Here is a 23,446-nt window from a genome sequence, read left to right on the forward strand (position 1 = left end):
CTGTGACTGCAGGTAATCAGCCTATGTAAAACAACGTGTCAGAATCTGACACACACAGTCTTAAAATTCTGAAGTACATGGGGTGGTCTAATTTAAGAAAGTACTATTAAAAGAGAGTTCTCCAGAAAGTCAGGATGTAGCTCTTCTGGCTTCTTTAGCCCATTGTACCCAATCTACTGGCGTAACAAGCACACAAGCAATATGAAAGGCGGAGGAAGGGTTTTAAAATGGCTAAAAAACAGGAAAATCATTCATTACAGAAATACAGATCAGTTGCAGAACTCAGTTGCTACAGCTGTTCTCCATGATCATAGTATAGATGCACAACAACTCTGATTGCATTTGGTTATCCTAATGTCAGGGCAATGCTTACACTGATTTGATCAAATTCCCTGGATTATGTATACACATAAAATAGAGCTCTTGGAGTACTCAGCATTCCTGTCCTGCCAGGATGACCCTGAACGCCTGCCAGCCTGAGCAAGAGCGAAGCCCTATCCCTGGGTTCTGGAGCTATGAAATATTCATTGCAATGTTTGAGATATAACAGCTTCTGGCCCAAAATGAAAGTGCCATAAACAGGCTGTTCCCCCATAGCTGCGGAATCAGGCAGGCAGCAGGCTAGAAATGATCAGATAGATGTGTTGTTTATTTTGACAAAGTAACAGATTGTATTTGCACTTGGAAGGCAACAGGCAGATGGTCTTTGCACAACCTAGAGAGGGCAGGCCCCACTCCTGCTGAGTGGGGAAAGCTCTGCTTGACTCCAGCAGGGCACAAATTATGGTTAGTAACAGTTCCTCCTTGAACAACTCCACCTAAACAGCAGGCACAAACAGGCACTGCGACCACAAGCCTCTTACCTGCTCTAAAAAGCAGCTAGTTCCAAGGGCACCATTACTGCAGGACAAGTCACACCTGGTAACTGTTCCAGTGTTGCCTTGCTCTGATCTGCTCCACTCAAAAATTCTTTACTGCATCACCAAGTGATTCCCAATCGTCCAGAAATACTTGAAACAACATAAAATATCCATGTAATGCTGTTAATATTTAGGTTAAGGATAGGCTGTATCCACCAGAGAAATAAAGAGTGAAATATGAGTTTATGGTGAGACTATTAAAAATCACAACAGCAGGAAAATTTGTATTAAAATTCAGACATCTATGACTGACTTAAAAAGTGTTACACTGTGAAAATCTTCGATGTCCTCTTGCACTTCCCCAGCACTCCTGCTTCCTTCAGGAGAATGTTGTTTATAAACAGAAAAGAGTTGTCATAAACAGAGTGAGTTCTCCTCATGTTGCAAGTTTGCCTCACACAAAGGCTTTTTTTTTTTCCTCGAAAGACCTCCCACATGCTCGTGTTCTTATCACACAGCAACTATTTGATGCCGAACTCTAACAAACTGGGAATGTTTTCAAAAACTGGGGATGCTTATTTTGCCTCATCTCAAATTATTTTTAATTACAGAGCCATGTACTGCATGCACGACTGTAAGGGTTATTGAATGCAGTTACTTGTATCTGGAAATAGAAAAATGTAAACGCTTTGCTTCCTTTTCACATGGGTTTTACATAAACATTGATTTTTATGCTTAATGCTTGAAAATCTTCTTGAGCTTCCTCCTAACCAACCAATACGGTTCAATACACTGACAAGCCTACAAATATCTTCTTCCTTTGATAAATTCCAGCTCTCAGAGGGCAAGATCTAGGTAAGGCTTCCTCTTACATGTAAAATAACTCAAGCTCATACACTCATGAGTTTTTTTTTCTCCTATGGTCTCGAAGCATCTTGACCTGGTTTTCAGAAAGAAGTAGGAAAGAGAACAGACTCCAAATAATTCATCCACAGCAATGCTTTGAGGCTCTTATTCAGTGCTTGTAAAGAGAAAATGTATCTTTATTTCCATTTTAATGGTAGTCAAAATACAGCTGTGTAAAATGAACTGCTTTACCCAAGGTCACACAGCGGCCCAGGAAAACGCAGGTCCTGAACTCATGCCCTCTTTCTTCATGAGACGGTGCAATCCACAAATAACATAACCTGGGGAAATATTCCATTGCTTTTTTACCCACCAAATCCAATCCTATGCAGACACACAATTGCTTACTTTGGCAGAGCCAAAAACCAAACTCAAATGAATCTTTCATGATTTTTTACAGTGGCAAAGAGAATGCTGAATACATGAATGGTTCTTTCTCTCCGTTGTTCCCAGTCACCCTCCTAAAGTAACACTGCAAGCAAGCAGGAGTGGTCTGTGCTAATAATGTATCTCCTAGTGCATTACAGTGGAACCCAAACGTCCTTATAGCAAAATCAGTGCAACAATGCAAAGTATTTGTATAGCAATGATGATATAAACCCAGCCTGATGTAAAAATGTACCTGAGTTAAGAGGTGTAGACCTGTACTCTGTTTGCAGCAGCCTCTGCTCACGGATTTGGCGCTGCCAAGACTCATAACACAACCGCTTATTGCATCTCTTGGAGCTCGAGCTCTTGAATCTGTGCGACTGCAGGGAAGAAAAACCCTCAGCAGCTTCCATTCAGAAAGGAAGTTTGCAGTCCTCACGGACTAGTTGGAAAGCCTGCGAGCGCCCAGAACGCTCCAATGCAAGACAACACAAAGAGCTGCCGGCACTCTTTGTTAGGGCCGTTCCGAGCCGACTCGGGGATGCTGGAATATTTGGGTTAGAGGCACCATAGCGAGGCACACAGGCCACCCTGCCAAAGGGACAGAGGGATGGGCGGCTCTCTCTAACAAAAAACAGGCGCCCTTGAGCTTTAGCCCAGTCTGGGATTGCCTTGAAACCTCTCCATCTCCGAACTCCTCCACCCTGGAAAAGGATGGGAAGGCTTTCTGCCTTTATGCTCCCGGCTGCCACAAGCCCACTGGGACTCGGGTCAGGGGGGCCCTTTCTCTGCTGGGCGGGGAGGGGGTTCCTGCCCCCACTGCAGGGCCCTGGGGCCCGGGCGAGGAGGGCGGCAGCCAAGAGAGGGGGGTTGTAGCGGGCCCGGGCTGCAGTGACTCCTCCTAGAGGCGGTATGTGCGGAGCGGGAGGAAACCCCTGCCGCCCCCCTCAGCAGCAGCCGCCATCACCGTTGAAACATACAATACGGGGAGAGCGGCTGAGGCGGAGCGAGGGCGGGGGGAGCCGAAAAGGGAAAGTGCGGAGGAAAGGGGAGGGGGGGCAAGGAGAGCAGGAAAAGAGGGGGAGGAAAAAGAAGGGAAGACAAGAAGGAGGAGGAGGCGGCGGCAGCGGCGGTGGGCGCCGGCAGGTGAGGGAGCGGCGGCGCGGGGACTCCGGGGGCCGCGGCGAGGCCCTGCTCCTCTCCTTCCCTCTCTTCCCGGCCGCACGACCCACCTCCTCCTCCTCCTCCTCCTCCTCCTCTTCCTCTTCCCGGCGCCGCTGCCGTTCTCCGGGAGGGCTCGGCCATGGCCGAGGCCGTGAGGGGAAAGGGCGTGAGGGGGGCGGGTGAGGGGCGGCCATAGCCGGAGGGGGGGCGCGAGGTGGTGGTGGCGGCGGCGCGCGCGGGGCCGGCCCCGGGTAACGGGGGTGTGTGTGTGGGGGGGGGGCGGTTCTTCCTCGCTCGCTGCCTCCGCTCGGCCCCCGAAGCGCTTCCCGTTCCGGGGCCGCGGGGTTGCCGTCACAGCCGCCCCTCGACGGGCAGCGGGCGAAACCTCCGCGGCGGCGGCGCTCGCTGAGGGCGGGGGGGTGGGGTGGGGGGTGTGAGGGGGGAGCGTTTGCGCGGGAAAGCCGGCGGCCACACCCCCCCATGCACACGCTCCACTGCGCTTCGGCGCGCCTGCGCGGCCCGGCTGCCGCTCCCGCCCCCCTCCTGTCGATCAGGCGGGTCGCAGCCAATCACCGCGCTCCCTCCGCAGCACGGGCTGCCGCAGCGGCCAATCAGCGGCGGGGCGTGCGCGGGGCGGGGGCGCTCAGCGGGCGGGCCCTGAGGGGCGCGGGGCGGCTGCGGGCGCGGCGTTCCCCCGGGCTCGGCGTTCCCCCGGGCTCGGCGGCGCTCCGCGGGGTCCAAAGGCTCCGTGTGGGGCCGTACCGAGGCCTGTCCTCTCAGCTGCGCCGCGCCGAGCCGCGGGGATCGGCCCATGTTATTTGCGAGCGCGAGCTGCCTCTGTAGGGACCCCCGGGGTTTGGGGTACCCTGGAAGCTTTTTTCGCTGGGAAGGCGCTCTGTGTGTGTGTGAGACACCCCACCTGCCCCCTGAATAGCACTGTGTTTGTGCTTTGGTGCCTTAGCATTTCGGTCAGGTAACGAGCCCATGCTTTATGTCTTCCACGCTGTTTTTCACAAATACTTCGTTTGTAAACGAATGTGCAGCCTAAGCTGGATCCAAGGTGTATCTGTGGGTTCCTTGTCAACTCCTAGCTGTTCCAACAGATCTTCAGCTGGAGATGAGAGAAGTGCAGGTGTGTGGAGAGTCCTGCGTGTCCTTTATTTCAGTCTTTGACTGCTGAGTTCTAGTTCTCTGGGTGGCTGGAAGTCAAGGTGCTCCCAGGGCTGGAGCCTCTCTGCTCAGGAGACAGGCTGGGAGAGCTGGGGATGTTCAGGCTCCGGGGAGACCTTACTGCAGCCCTTCCGTGCTTGAGTGGTGCGTGTGAGAAAGATGGAGAGGGACTTTTTACATGGGCGTGAGCGACACGACAAGGGGGAATGGTTTAAATCTAAAAAAGAAGAGATTTGTATCAGATGTTATGAAGGAACTCTTCCTTCAATTCTTCCCTGTGAAGCTGGGGAGGTCCTGGCACAGGTTGCCCAGAGAAGCTGTGGCTGCCCCATCCCTGGAAGTGTTCCAGTCCAGGTTGGATGGGACTTGGAGCAACCTGGTCTATTGGAAGGTGGACTCTTAGGTATTTTTCCAGGAGGCAGAAGGAAAATGTCACTGGTTGCCCTGGGCTCTGAAGAAGGCAAAACTCAACAGAGGAAAGCCCTGCTCACAGTCGTTGTAGAGAGCTCCGAGAGATGTGGTAGCTACTCAATCCCCCATAGCAACACAGGGATGTTGGAGTCATGGCAGAGTGGGAGTGTGCTGTGACCAATTAAGGGATAGGGAAAATAATTGCTTCAAATTGCCCAAGCCTGATGTCACGGCAGCCAGATATAGCCCTTGTAGCTCAGTGAGGACGGACTTAGCACGAGTGGCACAGGTTTATTTTTAAATGGAGGCTGCACTTCATGAGGAGAAACGTGGAGATGATGAATCTGCTGGCAGGGAGCGAATGAATGTGGGTAGACTTTTCAACTGATGAGCCCTTGAGGCTTGGCTGTGTCATCAGAAGAGAGCAATTAGGACAGCAGTGCGCTGCTTGTAGCTCTTTACCTGTTGGTTGCAGTTCAGGTGAGTGTGGCAGGGCTGAGCTCATATGCCTCTTCCTGCAAGGAAACCAGATTCCTGTCCATGGCATTTCTTTGTCCAGGTCCACAGGAATTTTCTCAGCATGCTTCTTTGTCTGGGTCCTGATGTGACTATGCCAGATCTTGGCTTTCTACCAAAAATTGCCTCCTGTAGGAGTCAAAGCAAGACAAGAGCACACTGTTGTGTTTGTTGCTCCTCAGTGTGCCCTGACCCGTGTAAGTTGCAAAGCAGACAGTGTTAGCAGTGTTTTGAAACATCTTGTATTTAGGCTCTCACAAAATTCTGCAAACATAACCTGCAGTGCATTTGGAAAATACTTTGGGATTCCGAAAGTTGGCTTGGCAGCAGGGGAGTAAATAATGGCAGAGGTGTCCTGTGAGACAGAAGGGGAAAATAAAAGAGTGGGCAGGGGTGGAAAGTTCAGTGATGCAACAGAAGGACGAGGCAAAAATAAGTAGTATAAAGTGAGTAAATAAATTTATCTAATGCAGCAGCATGGCCCAGAGCAGTGTGGCTAGCTGTATACAAATATGTTTTGATTTTCTATCACGGAGATCAAGTACAACGATGGTATTTTCTGTGGATCTGATCCCTTGACGTTTGCCTTCTTCCACTGGTTTTCACTCAACTGGGATTTGATGCTATAGGAACAAATATATGAAAGGTTAGCTTGATACAATTTTGGTACAGGTAGTGTACTCTTTCAGCAGGGCTCTCTGTCGGGGTTTCAGTGCTGGACTGAACTCTCGGGCGATGGAACTGTCCTGCCAGCGTTGCAGGAACCTGTTTGTAGCCTACTGCATATGTTTATTAAGTTCCACTTTAAAATGAGTTATTGTTGCTCTAAAGAGAAGGCTGTTCCGGAAATTGGCTCCTCTGATGTCTAGAAGCCTAATTCCCAGCCTAGGTTTATTATTTGGATGTTAGTTGTCACAAACTGAAAAGGACACGTTTTAAGGGTTGTTATTATGAAATGGAAAGTTTATAAAGGGTTTGTCACAAAGGGCAAGTTTCACTGCGGAAGGGACCTTGAAAGGTGACCTTGTCCAGCCTCCAGTCTCAAGGCAGATCCAGTGCTGCTTGAGTGATTTCTGACACACATTCTCAAATTGCTCTGAAGTTGTCGTGGTGGGAAGATCCTGCTGCCTCCCTGCCTGATCCAGTTCAGTGCTCCTCTCTCTCCTCTGCTACATAGCTTCTGTAACAGTCACTGCTATAGTGAACACTTGCTCTCTCCACCTTCACAGCATCCTCTTGAATCTCTAAAGACCAGTATCATGCCTCCCCACTTCTTTTCACCTTCCCTTTGAGCTCAGTTACCACCACTCACGATTCCAGGCTGGCAGTTGGTACGGAATTCAGAGTGGGATGGTGAGTTTCGCCAATTTTGACGTGTCTGTGTCTGTTGGGCTTACTGGTTTAATATTTCCCAACTTTTATTATCACGCCCACATAATACATTGCACACAGAAAGAAAAAAATTGTCTGGCTAATGCACAAGGACATGCCAAGGTTATGTAGATCCCTGCTGCTTTTATATCCTTGATATCATAAATGAAAAGATTATGATGAAACTTAGCAGTGTCACCTAGATTCATCTTAAAGTTTTTCAGAGTGTCTATCTCGTGTTTCCTTGTTTCACTGAGGTGAATGAATTCTGGGAGTGAGGTAACTGTGCCTTCCTTGACAGAAATACCATCTCTGGCAGACCTGCTGTTTATTTGCTTCTGAGAAGTAACCAGGCTCATAATTAGGCCTCTGGGGCAGCTATCAAAATGAAGTTAAAACTAATTTTTGTAAATAGAGTTAAATCTTTCCCAAGCATTATTTGACTGAGAGTGAGAACTAGGGATGTAACTGTGACCACAGGCAAGCTTTGGAGTGGAGTGGCAGATTCCAGGGTTTGTTGTCTGTTTATCTGTAATCTTGTGGTTGCCAGAAAAATAAGGAGAAAACAAGATCTGTTTTCCTGACATTGCTACACTGACAGTACAGTTCAAAAGCGGAGTTACAGCAAACATTCCGGTTATCCCCCTTTTAATGAATAATGCCTGCACTTTTACAGGAGTTTAGGGCGGGTTTGGAGTTTTCCTTCTGGAACAGCAGCAGCACATGAAGACGTTTCTTATCAATCCTGTTGGTTTTCTCTTGCAGGCCTTGGACTTGGAGCGAGGCATTGAGAACCACCAGCAAATTGAGAAGCACGAGGCTGCGAGATGTCGGGGCGGAGCGGGAAGAAGAAGATGTCCAAGCTGTCCCGCTCGAGCAGGGCCGGGGTGATCTTCCCCGTGGGGAGGATGATGCGCTACCTGAAGAAAGGGACCTACAAGTACCGCATCGGGGTCGGGGCGCCGGTCTACATGGCGGCTGTCATCGAGTACCTCGCAGGTAAACCAAGAACCTGCTCCTGCAGCTGCTCCTCACACACACAGAAGCCAGGGTTAGCCACCAGGTGACGTACAAACGTGTGAAGCACTCGTGGAAATCAGGCTCTGCAAGCGCAGGATTTGTTGAAATCCGCTGAAAACGCTAAGGAGGGTAATTTGTCTCCTGAAGAGGCTGAGGGTAGAAATCCTCTCCTCTAGAGGCACCATGCTTCTAAAGCTGGGAGTGTTGTTTTTTATCGTTTTGCAGAGTGAGGAGTCACATCTGTGTGGTTTCTGTCCCAGAGAAAACTGGTATTAATGGGGCTTTTTGATACACCTAAATGGGAATTATAGGAGGGGGAAAAAAAACAAACCCACCTTGTACTGCTTCTGTACTTTTAAAATGTTTTGCTGGCTGCATTCCTCCTTGCAGGACAGTGTCAAAGTGTTATGAAATATAAAGGTGGGGGTTTTTTTTTAATTTTAAAAACCATCTTGCTTTGCTTAAGTGTATAAAGAAAGTGTTCCAGGGTTTAAATCTTCCTACATGCCCTGAGTTTTCTTTTTCCTGCCTTTCTGAAATTGAACTTCGGGGAAGGGACAGATGTCCCATGGTGATACAATGTACTGTGATTCTGTGCAGAAACATTTCAGAGTGTCCTATGATCATATTTGCTGAGGTTCTTATGTAATTATGGAAAATAGCACTTCAGCAAGTTGTTAGAAGTCACGGTGCAGAGAGCATCCTGGTTTGGGTTACTCAGGGGTTACAGATCAAGACTGAGGTGCATTAGAGAATCTGTGAGGAGTCACAGCTTGGATGGAATTAGTTGAGTGAGTTGTGTTTCAGGAGTGTAGTTTATTGCCAAGGTGTCATGAAGAAGCTTGCATGGAGCCTGGTTGGTTGTCCATGCAACAAGTTTTATGTAAACACTACTGTCTTTTTCACACATGAAGCTTGTTCTCATTACCAGACAATAAATGCATTATTTTCTTTCAAAGGTGTGGAGAAAATCTGAGATGTCACTAATAAATTTCACAAATTTCACTATTTCACTATTAAAATTAAATGTATCATGATGCCTGATAGTACATTGCAAAAATTTCCATGTTTGAGGCAGTATGAGGATGAGAATCAAGTTTAATTATTTTTTTCCCTGAGGCTACTTCTGGACTGGTGTGACAAAGTATTGCTTGTCTTGAAGAAATCACAGTAACTTTTATAACATAATGTGATGCATTGTGACTCTGCTGACCTTCTGTCTGGAGAGAAATACTTTTCTTCTTCTCCTACTCCACAGGGAGATATTTCTAGGATAAACATTTGGAGATACTTGTTCTGAGCTGGGGCAGTTTTTTACAAGGTGCAGTAATAAATTGTCAGCAGCACATCTGGTATGTGCAGCCTTTCAGTGGTGCAGACTGACTTGTGGTCAGCACTGTTTGCCTACTACCTGAACTAGAACAATGTATGTCTTGGCTCTGTTCCTGGATAGTAAGTGCAGTTTAATTTAAATCATTAATCTGATATGAACAGATTAGCGTGTGCCTACACTTTACTTTAGGAAAAAAAAGGACGTGTAGTCAATCAGGCAAGAAGATTGCTAGAGGTGTAGGCTGGGAGCCCACATAAATTGTAAGGGAATGCTATTTTCAGCTGCTAGGTTCAGCAGAGAACTCCTGTATATATTGTGATAGAATGGAGTGATGTTTCTCAGCAAATGTCTGTTGCTGGTGGATTGTGTTCTTTCCAAACCAAAGTTCCTGCGCTCTGTCCAGGATTTTGTTTGGAAATATTACAAAGGTGGAGGGAGAGTTTTAAAAAACAGTGTTGCAGCATCTAACCCTGCTGATCTAGGTATTCCTAATATTACGGGTGAATAAAGTCTTTGGTTTTGGGAAGGCTGTAGAAATGTAAAACATTTCCAAGGATGTTGTCAAAGAGGGTATTATATGTCAAACTGCTAAGTTTTCTTAACATTATCTGATCTATTACAAATGCCATTCTTTTCTCCTGGATTTGCAGCTATGAAATGGTGGCTCCTCAGGATGAAAGGCTGCATGCAGGGGAACTGCTTCAGGCTAAATCTGGGAGGGTGGCAGTAAGGGACTGTCACTTTTTAGCTGCTTCACAAAAGCACGTCAAACTTTTTTTTTTTTTGTTATGTTAAGACATTCATGCAAACTTCTCCTCTAAACCCCTGAGTGCTTCTCTGTGTTTGAGCAGATGCTTTACAAAAGAGGAAGGGTGGTCTTGGCCGCCGCAGAGAAATCTGCTCTCTTTGGCCAGGCTCTAACTTTGATGAAACACAGGTTGCTCATGCCCAGCAGAGACTTTGACTTTAACAGCTAAAATCTCTTAAGATTTGGTCCTCACTGAACACTTTCCAGCCTCTCTCAGCTCCTGGATCATAATAATGTGGGGAGGCGGTGGTTATGGAAGAAGAATATTGATGTTAGAGACAGGGGCAAGGATAGGCCTGGCCAGTGGGGAGAGCTGGACTGATGACCGTAGGCAAATAAATAGTGAGGAGTATCCAAATATCCTGCCAGGAAGCTGGAGAGCAAGTTGAAAAAAATAGGAAATAGGCCAAGAATTGGATGGAGGCGGTGCTGGTAATGAAGAACCTGGGCAGAAATATTGAGCCTGAGTAGACAAGAGAAACGGTGACTGTCCAGGAAAGGCCACTGAAATAGAAGTTGTGGTGTGGATTGCCAGGGGAAGGAGATTGGGTGTGGAGCTGTGGGGAAGCAAGTCATGTCTGGGGTAGGGGCAAGGGGGATGAGGCTGGAAGGGTCAAGCAGGACTGGAACCACCTGAGTGCCTGCATTCCTCCAGGGCCTGGCATGGACCAGCAGATCTCTGTGAGTGACCAGTCCTGCCTGGTCTGTTAGCCCCAGAGCACTGAGCCTCGTGGCTGGCGTCATCCAGAAGGTGCATGTACATCTGGAGCATCCTTACTCCCAGTTTGTGAGGTTGAGACTGGTGTTTAGCTTTGGTATGTGTTCTGTGTCACAAAATACTAGACCCCTGTTTTTTCCCTTTGTAAGCAAGAGTGATCGTGGTAGCACCTCACAGCCATTATCACCCCCAAATCTGCACTTTGCCTTATCAACCTCATCATTAAAATACCAGCAATCACCACAGTGCAGAGCTGCTGGAATCTCAGGAAGAGGTGCTTTTACCTCAGCTGATCAGCTAATGTGAAGATCTCCTCACTGTTCTAAACCTCTCTTTTAAGTCTCTCTATGCTGTTTTACATTTTAGGCTTGAAAATCATATTGTAAAACTGCAGCTTAATTCCTATCCAGGAGGTTGTGTTTGCTGAAACAAGGTCGGGTTCCACTGACTTCCGAGTTAAAATTCTGGGAAAAATTGGTCTGAGTCCCATCCGATTGATGGATTTTGCAACAGACTCATGCTCTGAGTGTCCACAGAGCTGACTGCAGGCTCAACGACCTAAATCAAGCATCAACTGCTTGTGTTCCACAGGGCATCTTCCCCAAAAGTAGGCAGAGAATACAGAGGCCCCTTGATGAGGAAGCACAAGTCATGTCAGGGTGTGCTGGTCAGAGGAACTTCTGGAAGATCTCAACGGAAAGCCATCCTCTCTAAATTACAGCAGAACACAACACCAGCAAAGGCTTCCTCCTTCACAGGAATCACCTGGAATACTCTCCTGCCCGTTGTGCTTATCTGCCATGCAGAGACAAATCCAGCAGATAGTTTTCCACTTGCAAATGGAGGACCAAGGACTCCATCATCAATAGATTTTTGCAGAGTAAAGGTATTACTGGTAGATTTTTATGTGGTAGTGTAACAGGAGCCGACACAATTTCTCCTGAAGGAGAGATGGAAAACAAGACCACGTGTATTAAATCTTTCCAGTTTGCTGTCAGTTATTCTCATAAGCCTGTTTTAGCAGTCCATCTCTCCACAGACTCAGCTGAACAAAAACCTTTGGCCTGGCTAGGACACTTTAGTTCACAGACATTTCAAATCTGCTGATCCATCAGCTAAAGAAACCTCTTTTTCCCTGTATGTCACAGGATGACAAGATGTAATCCCATTCAGGTCATAGCTTGGATGCAGCTTGTCTCTGCTGGAAGAGAGTTATGTTCTTCTGAAGATGTCTGGATTTGAAGTTAAACTTCTGATGTGGAAGCATCTCTGTGGATTTTGACTCTTGCAGGAAACAATATTATTTGAGAGCTCAATGTAATTCTTATAATGCCTGTGCTTAGAGCACAGAAAGTAAAACCAACTTATGGCTGAGAATATCAAGATGCCCACTTCCAGGAGGGCTTGTTATGGTATAGGACTTTATTATAGGACCTATAGTCTCAGACCAATCTTTTTAGAATTTAGGTAACCTCAGCTGTTATGATGTTTCTACTTGAAATGTAAAGCAGTTTTTTAGGGATCTGTTACTGTCAGCAGAGCATGTGATAACTGAAGCCTCCAGCTTTGATATTGTGTTTTGTAAATGCCATTTTATATTCTTAAAATTATGAGCCCCTGCCTCCACTATTAGAAAAAAATATGCATAGAAACCTTCATTAGAAGGAGGTAAGGCAATCATTTACCTATGCAAATGTTTGGCATCCTTTGGTAAGTCATGTACATTTTCCACAGTCTGCCTTACATCACCTCTGCCTTGGATTCCCTTCTTCCCGGTGTCCTGTGATGGATGGCTGGCATTTGAGTGTTCTGCCTTTTTTGCTCTTAACATTAGGCAGAGGACTAAGAGTGCACCATCAGGATGCTGCTGGCCAAAGGACCCAAACCTGGGGCAGTGGGGTGAGCACACAGGTAGCAGGATGTGCCTGTTGTTGGCACACCTGAAAGAACTTCAGTTCCCACACAGGTAAGTATGTGTTGGTTTTCGGATTTTTTTTTTTCCCCTGATGCAATTTTCCTCTGCTGTCAGCACACATCTGCAAAACCCACTGGAGGAGCCTGGGTCTCTTTTCTTGCTCTCTGCTGGTCTGCACAATGGATGGAATCTGTTCCTGCTGTCTGCTGCTGTGTTAGCTCTGCTGGCAGAGGTCTGGGAGAGGGTCTGACACCTCCAGCCCCCTGGGGGTGAATATAGATGGATGATGCAAGATCTCTTTTCAGTTTCCTCCTTTAAAATCCAGGACAGACTAGGAAATGCTAGAGCTGAGAGGTTCCTGCCCTAACTTTTACAGCTCACTGTGAATATGCAAATACATTTTAAAAAAAGGCTTTTACATTTCCAACATTCAGTTAAATATGTATGCTGCATAGTAGTGAAAACTGGAAGATGAATTTGTACTTTCATTATTCTAACAGTGGAATTGAAAGCTTGTATTTTTCCCACGACCCAGAGCTAAGCATCACCTTGAAATTATTTGGATTTTAGCCAAACGTTATGTACATTTTCACTAGATTTTTCATGAAAGTCCTTCTTTTTATAATACTTACAGTTCTTTATGTAGTTTGTAAAAAGGAGTAGGATGTCATTAAGACATCAGTAAGTTATCAACAGGACACTGATTGGCTGTAATATTCATGTTCCTGTTACTGAAAAATGCATACACAAACTCAAAACCCAGATGACAGGGACCCTGTATACTTTTAAAATGAAACAAAGTGTGAATATGATTTTTAGGAGTAATTGGAGGAAAAAAAATTCCTTTCTCCTTCCTTCTCAGTGTTTCAGTAGAGTTCTTACATGAGAAATAACTTCTGAGTAGAGGCCAAACTATGTAAGCTAAATGGATTATACTGATTGCTACGGTCCAGATAAGCTTAGGAAGATGTGTCTGTATTTCTGTAATAATTTGGAAGAGTTCTGTGACTTTGGTTACAATATAAATGTTACTGCTAACTTAGAGAAACTACCTTTGAAGTGACCTTCTGTTCCCAGAGATGTAGAAGGACCCTTCTATCAATATTTCATGCATTGAAACTCTCACGTTGTCTCTGCTTGCATCTGAGTCAACCCTTTCATATCTTGTTCTGAAATGAAGCTTCTCACAGATTTTCAGTGCCCTTTAATGCAGAATTCCAGCAGTGCCTGCCTAGTGTGTTGGCTTTCCAAGTATTTCTTCAAATGCACCTCAGTCTTCATCTTCCCTGGTCCTGAGAATCCTTGCTGTTTGTCAGAGCTGTCTGTTCCAGGCTGGGGGTTTCACTGCATGCTTGACTGTTCTGTTGTCAAAGGGCTGCTGATAGATTTTGAACTGCTGATGTACATTTTTAGGCTTTTTTTTTTTTTGCCTTTTTGAAAGAGAATTCTGACTTGAGACTCTTAAAAGAAACGATGTGAACCAAGCTTAGCATATTTTCTCCTTTAGCAGAAATTAGGAAGGACAAATGAATTTATCCAAATTTACAGATATATTGAGTGGGGTTTGGTTTCTGCCTTTCTGTAGCAAGAACCCTTTAATCTGGAAACATCCCTGGAAAGGTAAATGGATATTAAGAAGCAGTGTAAAATGTGTATGCAGCATGTACCTAAGCTGCAGTTTTGTTACTGGTTTTTGTCTTGATGTGTTACAGCTGAAATCCTGGAGTTGGCAGGAAACGCGGCGCGGGACAACAAGAAGGGAAGGATTGCCCCCAGACACATCCTCCTGGCAGTTGCAAATGATGAGGAGCTGAATCAGGTGCCTGTTTACATTTTGGTGCAGGAGTTGTGTGCTGTGGCTTGAGTGAAGCTGCTACCAGGGAAGGTTAGGAACAGCTTAGTCTGAGACATGAATGAGATCACAGTTATTAGAGCAGAGGATTGTGCCCTCTTAAATAAAAGCAAGCAAAAGCAAAGGTTCTGAGATACCTCATCTTGAATCTCATGGGCATAAACTTTGGTTCTTCTTAGCCTATGAGTCCTGTTGACACAAGCAGTCTGGATGCTTCACTTTTTCCTCAGGGACATTCACCACTTAAAGAAAATGCGCAAGACCTTTTCCCAAAAGCTGTAGAAATGTGTGTTTTCTATTATACTGACTGTGAGGCCCATGTTTGGTAGGGATGTGGCTCTCTCTGCTATTGCTGCCTCCCTGTCTGTTTGCCCAAACTGTGGTTTTTAGCACTCTGACTCCCGGGATCACTTGTGGGATCACTTCTGCTAAACTTGTTGAGTGAGGACAGAGATCACAGCATTGGCTGCAGAGTGTACTATTCAGAGCTGCTGAAAAGGTTCAGTCAGCATCAGAGAATCTCCTCTGTATGAAGATGGATGATGTCATTCACAGTTTGAATATTCCTGCACTTAATATGACTGCTTTAAGTCATGAAAATGTGGTGCCCATGAAGTCATGTGGCTCTGTTTCCAGTCAAGTGGAGTAAAAACTCAAAACAGGCCAGAAGAGAAAGTCTGCTAACACTACCAGCCCTTTCCCAGCTCTGTGTTTCTGGTCAGTGACCTGTGAACTGGGATCTAGATCCAGTGTTATCTCTTAGGAATTAGCCAGACTTTGTCCTCTACATGGTATCCCAGCCCATTCCTGTTGTTTGCCTCTGCAAAGCAGGTCCTTGGAGCTTTTCCTTGCTTTCACTGCATCTGTTTCCCTGCCAAAGAGGTCAGTCCTCTGAGCAGGGCTGTGGTGCAGTCCTTTTTTTAAGTAGCCCCCAGACACTCTTCTTCTTTTACCCTTATTCACTGCTTGTCAGTCACCAAGGACAGGTTTGCACTAAGACCAGTGCTGGAAGGGGGAGGAATGATTGTACAGCAACTGAATTCTCCAGGATGTGCTGGCTGACTTTGCTGTCACCTGCCAAGTTCCTTGTTCTGGTGGATTTTCTCCCTAATTGTTTTTTTGGTGGTGCAGACTAGGAGGATCTGTAATATACTTCCATACACTGCTTCTCCTTGCAGTTGCTCAAAGGTGTGACTATTGCAAGTGGAGGTGTCCTGCCCAGAATTCAGCCTGAGCTTCTGGCCAAGAAACGGGGTGCCAAAGGCAAAACTGAGACCATCCTTTCCCCTGCTCCTGAGAAGAAGGGGAGGAAATCCATGGTGAACAAAAAGAGTGGGAAGAAGGCAAAGTCTACCAAGGCCCGGACGTCCAAAAAGGTAAGCACAGGGCAGGTACAGGTTCCGTGTCACCCTCTGCAATATTTGCTTCATAATTGTGTAGAATCTCTTACCTCCACACTAACTCTGTGACAGTGAACCCTTTTGAAATAAAGAAAGCTGTGTTCTAAAACACTTTCTACCAGAGAAATGTCATGCCTTCAGCCTTGTACAGTTGGCTGGGTTGCTGTTAAAGATTTTTCACTGTCTGGAGAAACTTATCCTGAACATGGAACATCAGTGTTATTGTGACAACCTCTTGGTTTCATGTGTTCTTAGCTGTGCTGTTGTTAGTGATTTTTAAAAGAAGAATAAATCAATCAGAACTTGACCACTGCACTTCCCCTTAGGGTTGCCCATCCTCTGTCACTATCCAAAATGGATTAATTTGGTAAAGGAGTAACCCAGATCAGTGCTCTTGGTTTGTCATTCCAGAGCATGCGCCTTGAAACACTTCTGAGTTTTTCCTTGGGTAGGGTTAAATGATATCAAGCTTTGACTTAGACTTTAAAAACTTGCATTAAGCACATTTTTCTGGTGGCCTCAAAGTTTTAGTACAGTTCCATAGCTGATAATATGCAGAAACAGCCTTTAAAAAGAAAACAGAGTTGCTTAATGGGATGTTTAATTGGATGCCTCTGTGTATTGACCTCAACTACCACCTTACTTTGGATTGTGCACGTGCAGAGTTTGGTAGGAGGTGGTAGCTTCTTGACATACCTTAAAGCAAATATTGAGAGATGTGAGAAGACGCTCCCTCAGCCCTCTAGGACTGGTAGGTTTGCTGCTCCTGGAGGTAAGCTATAAGAAGGCTTTATCATTTAATAAATGAGACTTAAAACATTTGTTTTTCAGACTACAAAGTTGTTTTTTCTTCAGATTGGAGCATTTGACTGGGTTACTAAGTGACTAAGTTTGATTTAGTATGAGGTTCTGCTCTGTTACCAACGAAAATAAACTAACACATGCCCACCCATATAAATACAACCTTAATTGTCAGTAAATCCACAGATGGGTGTGGGTGCCCTGCCTCTGAATGTGACTACAAAACTGTGTAATGCCTCAGATGAACCACTGATTTAGCATTATATAAACAGTGCAGACCTCCGTTGTTACATAATCTTAGGGGATTACAAGGCTATGAGTAATCTATTGATCTGAGAAGGTAAGATTTGTAGTAAGTTATTAAATCTCTCCATTATTGAATAATGCTAGATGTTGATTATTTTGTTTCCTTTGAGAAGTCTTGCTTTTTTTTTTTTCTCCTATCAAATAGAACAAACAAAAGGACAATGAAAAAGAAGGAGCTTCAAATTCAACAGCTGAAGATGGACCTGGGGATGGTTTCACTATCTTGTCCTCCAAGAGCCTTGTGCCAGGACAAAAGGTAATAAAGAGCAATTACAGATTGGGGCTTAGCATGAAAGGAAGGATGCTTTTCTCTTAAACCAAAGCATTTCCAAAATCAGCCTTTTTTTTCTTCAAATTGTGATGTTAGAACATTAGTTTTCTAGCAATAAAGTCCTCTGGAGCAAGCTCTCAAGTTGTGGGCATATCACCAAATAATCTGAGTGGTGTGCAAATTAATTAATTAAAAGCTAAAAGTCTGAATCACATATACTGAACAGAATAAAATAACTGGTGTCTGAAAGACTGAATCCAGCCTTCTTTCACTTCAGCTTTTTGGTATGAAAATGATTTTGCACGTGGATTGCTATTTATTTTTTCCTCCCCCTTCATTATTATTTTTCAGCTTTCTCTGACACAGAGTGACATCAGCCATATTGGCTCCATGAAAGTAGAAGGTATTGTTCACCCTACAACTGCTGAAATAGACCTCAAGGAGGAAATAGGTGAGGCTCTGTACACGCAGAAAAAAACACATCTAGAGCTGAAACAGTAGCTGGGCTTCCGGCTGCCTGCTGAGATCCCATCCTGTTTCATCCAAATCTACCCCAGGCCATAAAATATCACTTACAGCTTCTGAAAATCAGGCTGGATCTGGCTAGGTGTAACAGGCTAATCACTGATTTGTCTTCTTTTAATGACAAGCAAAACGCAGATAATTTCTTGAAGCACATGAGCAGCAAAGGTGTAAATAATTATTATTGAGGTGTTCATTGGCTTATTTTTACATTTGCATCTGAATATTGCATTGCAAAATTATATATTAATAACACTTCTAACTGTGACTTCCACTGTAGGATGTTACATAACTTAGAAATACTCATATACAAAACCTTATACTGCTCACGATTATTTTAAAGAATAAAGAAATACTGTTATTACAAATATGGAAATTTAAGCAGGAGGGAGGTAAAAAGCTATTCAGCCAGTCACATAGGGGGCACAGAATCTAGAAGCAGGCTTTTGGATCACTGTTTTTTAGTCATTGAGACCTTCACTGGCATCCCAGCTGTGTTTGTTTCAGTAAGTAGTACGGTTTGTATGTTGAGTTCATTTTGGAGGCTGAAAGCCTGAGTCCTGAAAATCCCGCTCCACACTATTTCAGCCATGAGTCACAGTAAATAGCCTTCTTACAGATATTTATATTAAAGTAATTTCCAGTAACAGCATACACAGCTCTTCAAAACCATGCAAAGTAAACTTTATCTGTCTCTAGGCAGAGTGGTAAACATAAAAATCAGCTGCTGCTGATAGAGGGAGACAGGATAGTGTGTGTACAGTGTTCTTTTAAATAATGTAGACTTGTTTTTCCACACTGATAATCTGTAGCCAAGGCCTTTTGCTCTGTGTCCTTGCAGGCAAGGCACTGGAAAAGGCTGGAGGCAAAGAGTTCTTGGAAACAGTGAAAGAGCTTCGCAAATCTCAAGGACCTTTGGAAGTTGCTGAAGGTAAAAAGGATACACCGCTCTCTTTTGGACATGGCTCATTTTATATGTTCTTTTCTCTGAACATTCTGATCTGTTCCTGTTGTTATGTGTCTTTGCTTATGTGATGTAAATATTTCCCCCAGACTGTTGCTGATATGGGCAGCCAGCTGAGAAGGAAAAAAAAGAATAGGATACCTCTGTGCTGTGCACGTTCTGTCTTTAGACTGATTGATTTGTCTTAGGCAATTCCTGTCCGTTGGAGACCAAAAATTAAGGAAAACTTGTTCCGTCTTTCCTGCCCTGTTTGTACTGCAGCCTTAGTGAGAATCAGAAACAGCTCTCAGCCTAACATATGAGGCATAGGAAAAACGAGTGATACTTTATAAATTATTCTCTTTTATGCATGTTTGATGAATGTGTATAACCCAAATAATTACCTTACTTTGAGCACAAATGAAGATGTGATACGAGCTGCAGAACTGGCATGCTTTTTGGAAGAGCAATTGCTCAAGCACTGCAGCTGCTTAATTAGAAGAACTTCCTGCAAGGGTTAACACATTTGTAGCAAGGAATAGTTTGGGACCTGAGATTGTGCTTCCTTTGTGGACAGATTCAACCAATTGAAGGTGTCTGCAAGACAGATGGAGAAAAGTTACAATATGCCTTATTTGGCTTAGTATCTCTATACCCAAAAAAAGAAATGCTTCAAACAGTCTAGTTTTGGAAAATTCTTAATTGAATAGCCTACTTTTATAATCTGAAGTGATAGAGAAATTTTTATACAAGATAATTTGCTTCATTTTCTAATTTGATTCACTTTCATATGAAATCGAATTTATATGCCGTAAAATCAAAGTAAACTACTTTTCTCTGTCAACATCTCTACCTAACTAGAAAATAAACTCGTTTAATACTATTAAGACAGCTGGTTAAAATTTAAGTAGCACAGAATTCCTTTGTGCCTGCAACAGAATTCCTCTGTGATGGAGATCAAGTGAATACATCCAGAATTTTCCTTTGGCTAATTCCATCCCGCACAGCTAATTTCAGAGTGTTTAACCTGAGATTACCAAGACACCCAGACTTGCAGTAGTGCTGATGGTGACAATTGCAACAAAAGCAAACTGATGCCATGCTGTAAGCTCTGCAGGTCCTGGAGAAATATTACACTTTCTGAAAATTTAATCTGAGACTCCTAATTGGACTTAACTGGTGGGAACTTTCAACAAACAACTTTGATTTTCATGTCCTTGTCTGAAATTACTCAGCTGTGAAGTGGGTGTAAACATTACTCCCCAGCACTCTGGAGTTGTAAAGATGATGATGATGATGCAGGATATTTGTGCAGAGCATTCAGTGACAGCGCTGCAGAAATGTTTGCAGGGATTACGGATACTGTTTTCAGGGCGAGGTTTTTGTACTTTGTATAAAACTAACCCGGAGGCCGTGCTGAATGAGAGAGCTGAAAACCATTATTGAGTAGCTGTGTGCTAACCACATGAGCCCTGGGTTCTTTGGTCTCCAAAGAAATAACAATTGATCACCAAAGGAATGATGAGACAGGTTATGATTGCGAGTGAGGCGTTGTGGTGTTTTTTAATCCCAAATATATTTCTTTGGAGAGGCGATGTAATTAAGAAGGGTTGAGAGGTCATTGCAGGGCAGTTTCTGTTCCAAACTAAATGTTTTATTTTCATTTGTGTTAGCTGCACTCACTCAGTCTAGCGGCCTAGCAGCAAAGTTTGTCATCCACTGTCACATCCCACAGTGGGGCTCGGACAAGTGTGAAGAGCAGCTTGAGGAGACTGTCAAGAACTGCTTAACAGCTGCAGAAGACAAGAAGTTGAAGTCTGTGGCTTTCCCCCCGTTTCCCAGCGGCAGGTAGGACTCCCTGTGTCAGGTAGCAGAGGTGGAATTGGCTGTCAGAGCTGCTGCTGTGACAGAGAGGTGCCCTCTGCTCTGTGACCTTGCTTCTGCTGCTGCCATCTGACACAGAGCTGCTCCAGAGGAATCCAGCCTGAAGTGCAGTGTTTGCATGAAACTGCCAGAGAGCCTTTGTAAAGAGAAATTAGCCAACCCCCAGGAGAGCTGAGCGGGCTTGCTGTGTTTTCTATTGCTAGGCAGTCATTTTCATTCCTCTGCACCACCTCAGGGTTTGTGTCCCTTCATTTTGCTGTGGGGAGTCTTATTAAACCTGCATTTGTACTAATAAGATTATTACCAGCACAATACTGAAGGCAGGTAACAGTGATACCACCTGAGCTACGTGGATGTGGGGTATTCACTTAAACCCTCCTGATAATAGATATTTAAAAGACTTGTCACACAAACCTTCTCTTTCAGAAGAAAATTTGTTTCTCAAATGTAGCTCTCCTTTCAAAAGGGAAAATTATTAAGCCACACATTTCTTCCTCAGGAACTAGCAAAATGTGCTTGACTAAGAAATCTGGGGTATTTTTCTTTTTTTTCTTTTTCTTTCAAATTTCTTACTGAATTTACAGTTTGTTGGTCTCTGATGACAAGAAATCTTACACAAGCCCTGCTAACTGCAGTAGCTGTTATTTTGTGTTAGAGTTCACGTGCTTTTATTTATTTTGGAATGTATCTACTGATTTTGGTAGTATTGCCCAAAGAGTAGAGTACATAGTACAGGGCTTTTGTGTTGGCCTGACAGTAAAACTGCATTTGATCAGTGAAATCACCTCACATCACTGGATATACAGGAAGTGCAAATGCCATTTTTACACAGATACTCTTCAAAGCAAAATATATATTTTATGGATCAGGACAAAAGGATAACTAGAGGGGCAGAGCAATTTTTAGTCATTTTTTAAACAGACAAATGTTTTTGTATATTGAAAATTAACTGTAGCTTTTAATGTCAATAGAAATAGTTTCTAGACTTCATGTCTTCTAAGAACATAGAATCAGAATAATCCATTCTTGGACCATTAGTCTTAGTGCAGATCCTTCTGGTGCTTTGTTCCATTTCACTGTGTTGCTCTTACAATGACTCCTCCTAACAGGAAGAGTCCTGCCAAGTGCTGCTGGTTTACACTTCATTTATCAAAGGACCTCAAGATTTCCTGGAAAAAGGCAGTTTTTCAAATAAGACTTCCTGGTTTTGCTGTCATTTTACTCTACCTACATGTCTACACATGAAATTCTGGTTTTGTGGGTACATGAAGAATTATACTGTATCAGTTCTGTGAATTTTCATTTTCCTCTCTCCCATCTTAAGGACTATTTTTACAGTAACTGATGTAACATTGCAACGGATGGAATACTTCAGTTTTGCCAGATCTTTTTGATGGTTTTAAATACAAATATGATTGTAGGTTAGGGAATATTACCATCAAGAGGAGTGAATGAATGCATCTTGACCTTAATTTGGCTTGGAGTAGTAATAACAATTATTTTCAGAGGAATCCCAAGCAAAGTATTTTAATGACAGAGTGGGGAAGTCAGCTAAGTAGGTGATGTTTTGGGTTTGGTTTTTTTTCAGTTTTCAGCTAAAAAATATCATCCTTTGAAACTTTTAGCCTGCCCAGCATGGCATGGAAAAGTTTAATTCCAAGGGCAAGCATTAAAAGAAATTGTGTGGTCATAAGAAGTAGAAGCAGATGAAAACAGCAGCTATGCCAGCAAGGAAACTTAATTCAGCAGCAGGTGAATATTGCAGGTGAAAACTGCAGCTGGCACTGCCTTAGCAGCCTGTGGCTGTAACAGCTTTGGCTGGCTTCTCTCAGCATCACTGCCCAACACTCACCTGCTCTCTTTTCTTCCCTGACCACACAGAAACTGCTTCCCAAAACAGACGGCAGCCCAGGTGACCCTCAGAGCTATTTCCACCCATTTCGACGGCACCAGCTCTTCCTCCTTGAAGAACATTTACTTTCTGCTCTTCGACAGTGAAAGCATTGGCATCTACGTGCAAGAAATGGCCAAGCTAGACACTAAGTAGCAATGGCAGCCAAATGAAACTTTATTTTTCAACAAACTTGAGTAGCATTAAAAGCATTAGAGGTGGGTTTTATTTTTTCAATGTGATGATGAGGGGGAGTGGTAGTAGTGTGATGTGTTGTGACTTGATGGAGAGCTGTGATTAGAGATGAGAGGGGCTTAGTCCGATTTCTTCACGCCATTTTTATCACCTTTAGCAATTGAGTTACCATCTGGCTTCAGGAGTTTAGTGTCCTTTGTTACTTTAGTTTAGAAGTTTTTGAAGAGTAACCTCATTTTAGATTTGTAGTGATGAATTCTTCTCACACGCACACACACACACACCACTTTCAAGAAAGCTCTTAAAAATGTTCTGCTCCTTTTTCCCCTCCCTTGAGGGTAGATGGTAAACTTCTGCCTTCAGCCCACAGAGAGGTGAAGAGGATTTCAGAAGTGATGCATGAGGAGCTTCTATTTTGCTTTCAACTCACAATAAGCTCTGTAATTACTGAGAATATTTCATGGTGATTTTGTCTGTTTTATAAGAAAAAAAGAAAAAGATGTGTCAAGTGTGGTTATTATTATAAACCCTAATTCTGCTCTGGGGATTTCTTACCCTAAAAAAAAAAAAAAAAAAAAAAAAAAGAAAAGGAAAAGAGAGGGAAAAAGAAAGCAGCAGCATCTGTAATTAAGTGCTTGCTGTATCACAACCAACAACTTTTCTGGCTGAAGTTTGGTGCTCTAAGTGACGTAAAATTAAAGCTGCTGAGGACATTTTGACACAAAGCTGCATTACATTCTGTTCAATTCCAGGCTTACCAAATCCCCTTCCAGGTTTTAGACAGGCATTACCCTGGCAGCACTGCAAGCCATTCTCCCTG

General features: G+C 44.1%; 1 protein-coding gene and 1 long non-coding RNA gene across 4 annotated transcripts; one reads left to right on the plus strand and one right to left on the minus strand.

The window, feature by feature from the left end:
- Positions 1–1,345: 1,345 nt before the first annotated feature.
- LOC136294260 (uncharacterized) lies at positions 1,346–3,583 on the minus strand. Its single transcript, XR_010722348.1, has 3 exons — positions 3,368–3,583; positions 2,389–2,515; positions 1,346–2,047 (listed from the first exon to the last, which is right to left on the minus strand). It is a non-coding gene; the product is annotated as an uncharacterized lncRNA (long non-coding RNA).
- MACROH2A2 (macroH2A.2 histone) lies at positions 3,118–23,124 on the plus strand. 3 transcript variants are annotated; one of them, XM_066191889.1, is made up of 9 exons: positions 3,119–3,281; positions 7,533–7,766; positions 14,274–14,380; positions 15,592–15,789; positions 17,066–17,176; positions 17,543–17,642; positions 18,555–18,644; positions 20,330–20,504; positions 22,422–23,124. In XM_066191889.1, exons 2-9 carry the CDS (start codon positions 7,595–7,597, stop codon positions 22,585–22,587), a joined length of 1,119 nt encoding a protein of 372 aa, XP_066047986.1. In that variant the 5' UTR covers positions 3,119–3,281; positions 7,533–7,594; the 3' UTR covers positions 22,588–23,124. The 3 variants fall into 3 exon arrangements, with proteins under 3 accessions (XP_066047988.1, XP_066047986.1, XP_066047987.1); XM_066191890.1 differs by lacking the exon at positions 3,119–3,281 and adding an exon at positions 4,335–4,431; XM_066191891.1 differs by lacking the exon at positions 22,422–23,124 and having other exon boundaries at positions 3,118–3,281; positions 20,392–20,498.
- Positions 23,125–23,446: the final 322 nt, after the last annotated feature.

This window comes from Chamaea fasciata, unplaced genomic scaffold, assembly GCF_029207755.1.
Source record: "Chamaea fasciata isolate MVZ Bird 193981 ecotype frontalis unplaced genomic scaffold, bChaFas1.0.hap1 SCAF_9, whole genome shotgun sequence".
Lineage (NCBI taxonomy): Eukaryota > Metazoa > Chordata > Aves > Passeriformes > Sylviidae > Chamaea > Chamaea fasciata.

What these genes read in the sequence shown, in the direction of transcription:
- MACROH2A2 (XM_066191889.1), top strand. Translation starts at nt 7,595, where the DNA reads ATGTCGGGGCGGAGCGGGAAGAAGAAGATGTCCAAGCTGTCCCGCTCG. An exon ending in ATGATGAGGAGCTGAATCAG is followed by an intron (nt 14,381 to 15,591) that starts GTGCCTGTTTAC and finishes TTCTCCTTGCAG; the next exon opens with TTGCTCAAAGGTGTGACTAT. An exon ending in CCCCCGTTTCCCAGCGGCAG is followed by an intron (nt 20,505 to 22,421) that starts GTAGGACTCCCT and finishes CTGACCACACAG; the next exon opens with AAACTGCTTCCCAAAACAGA.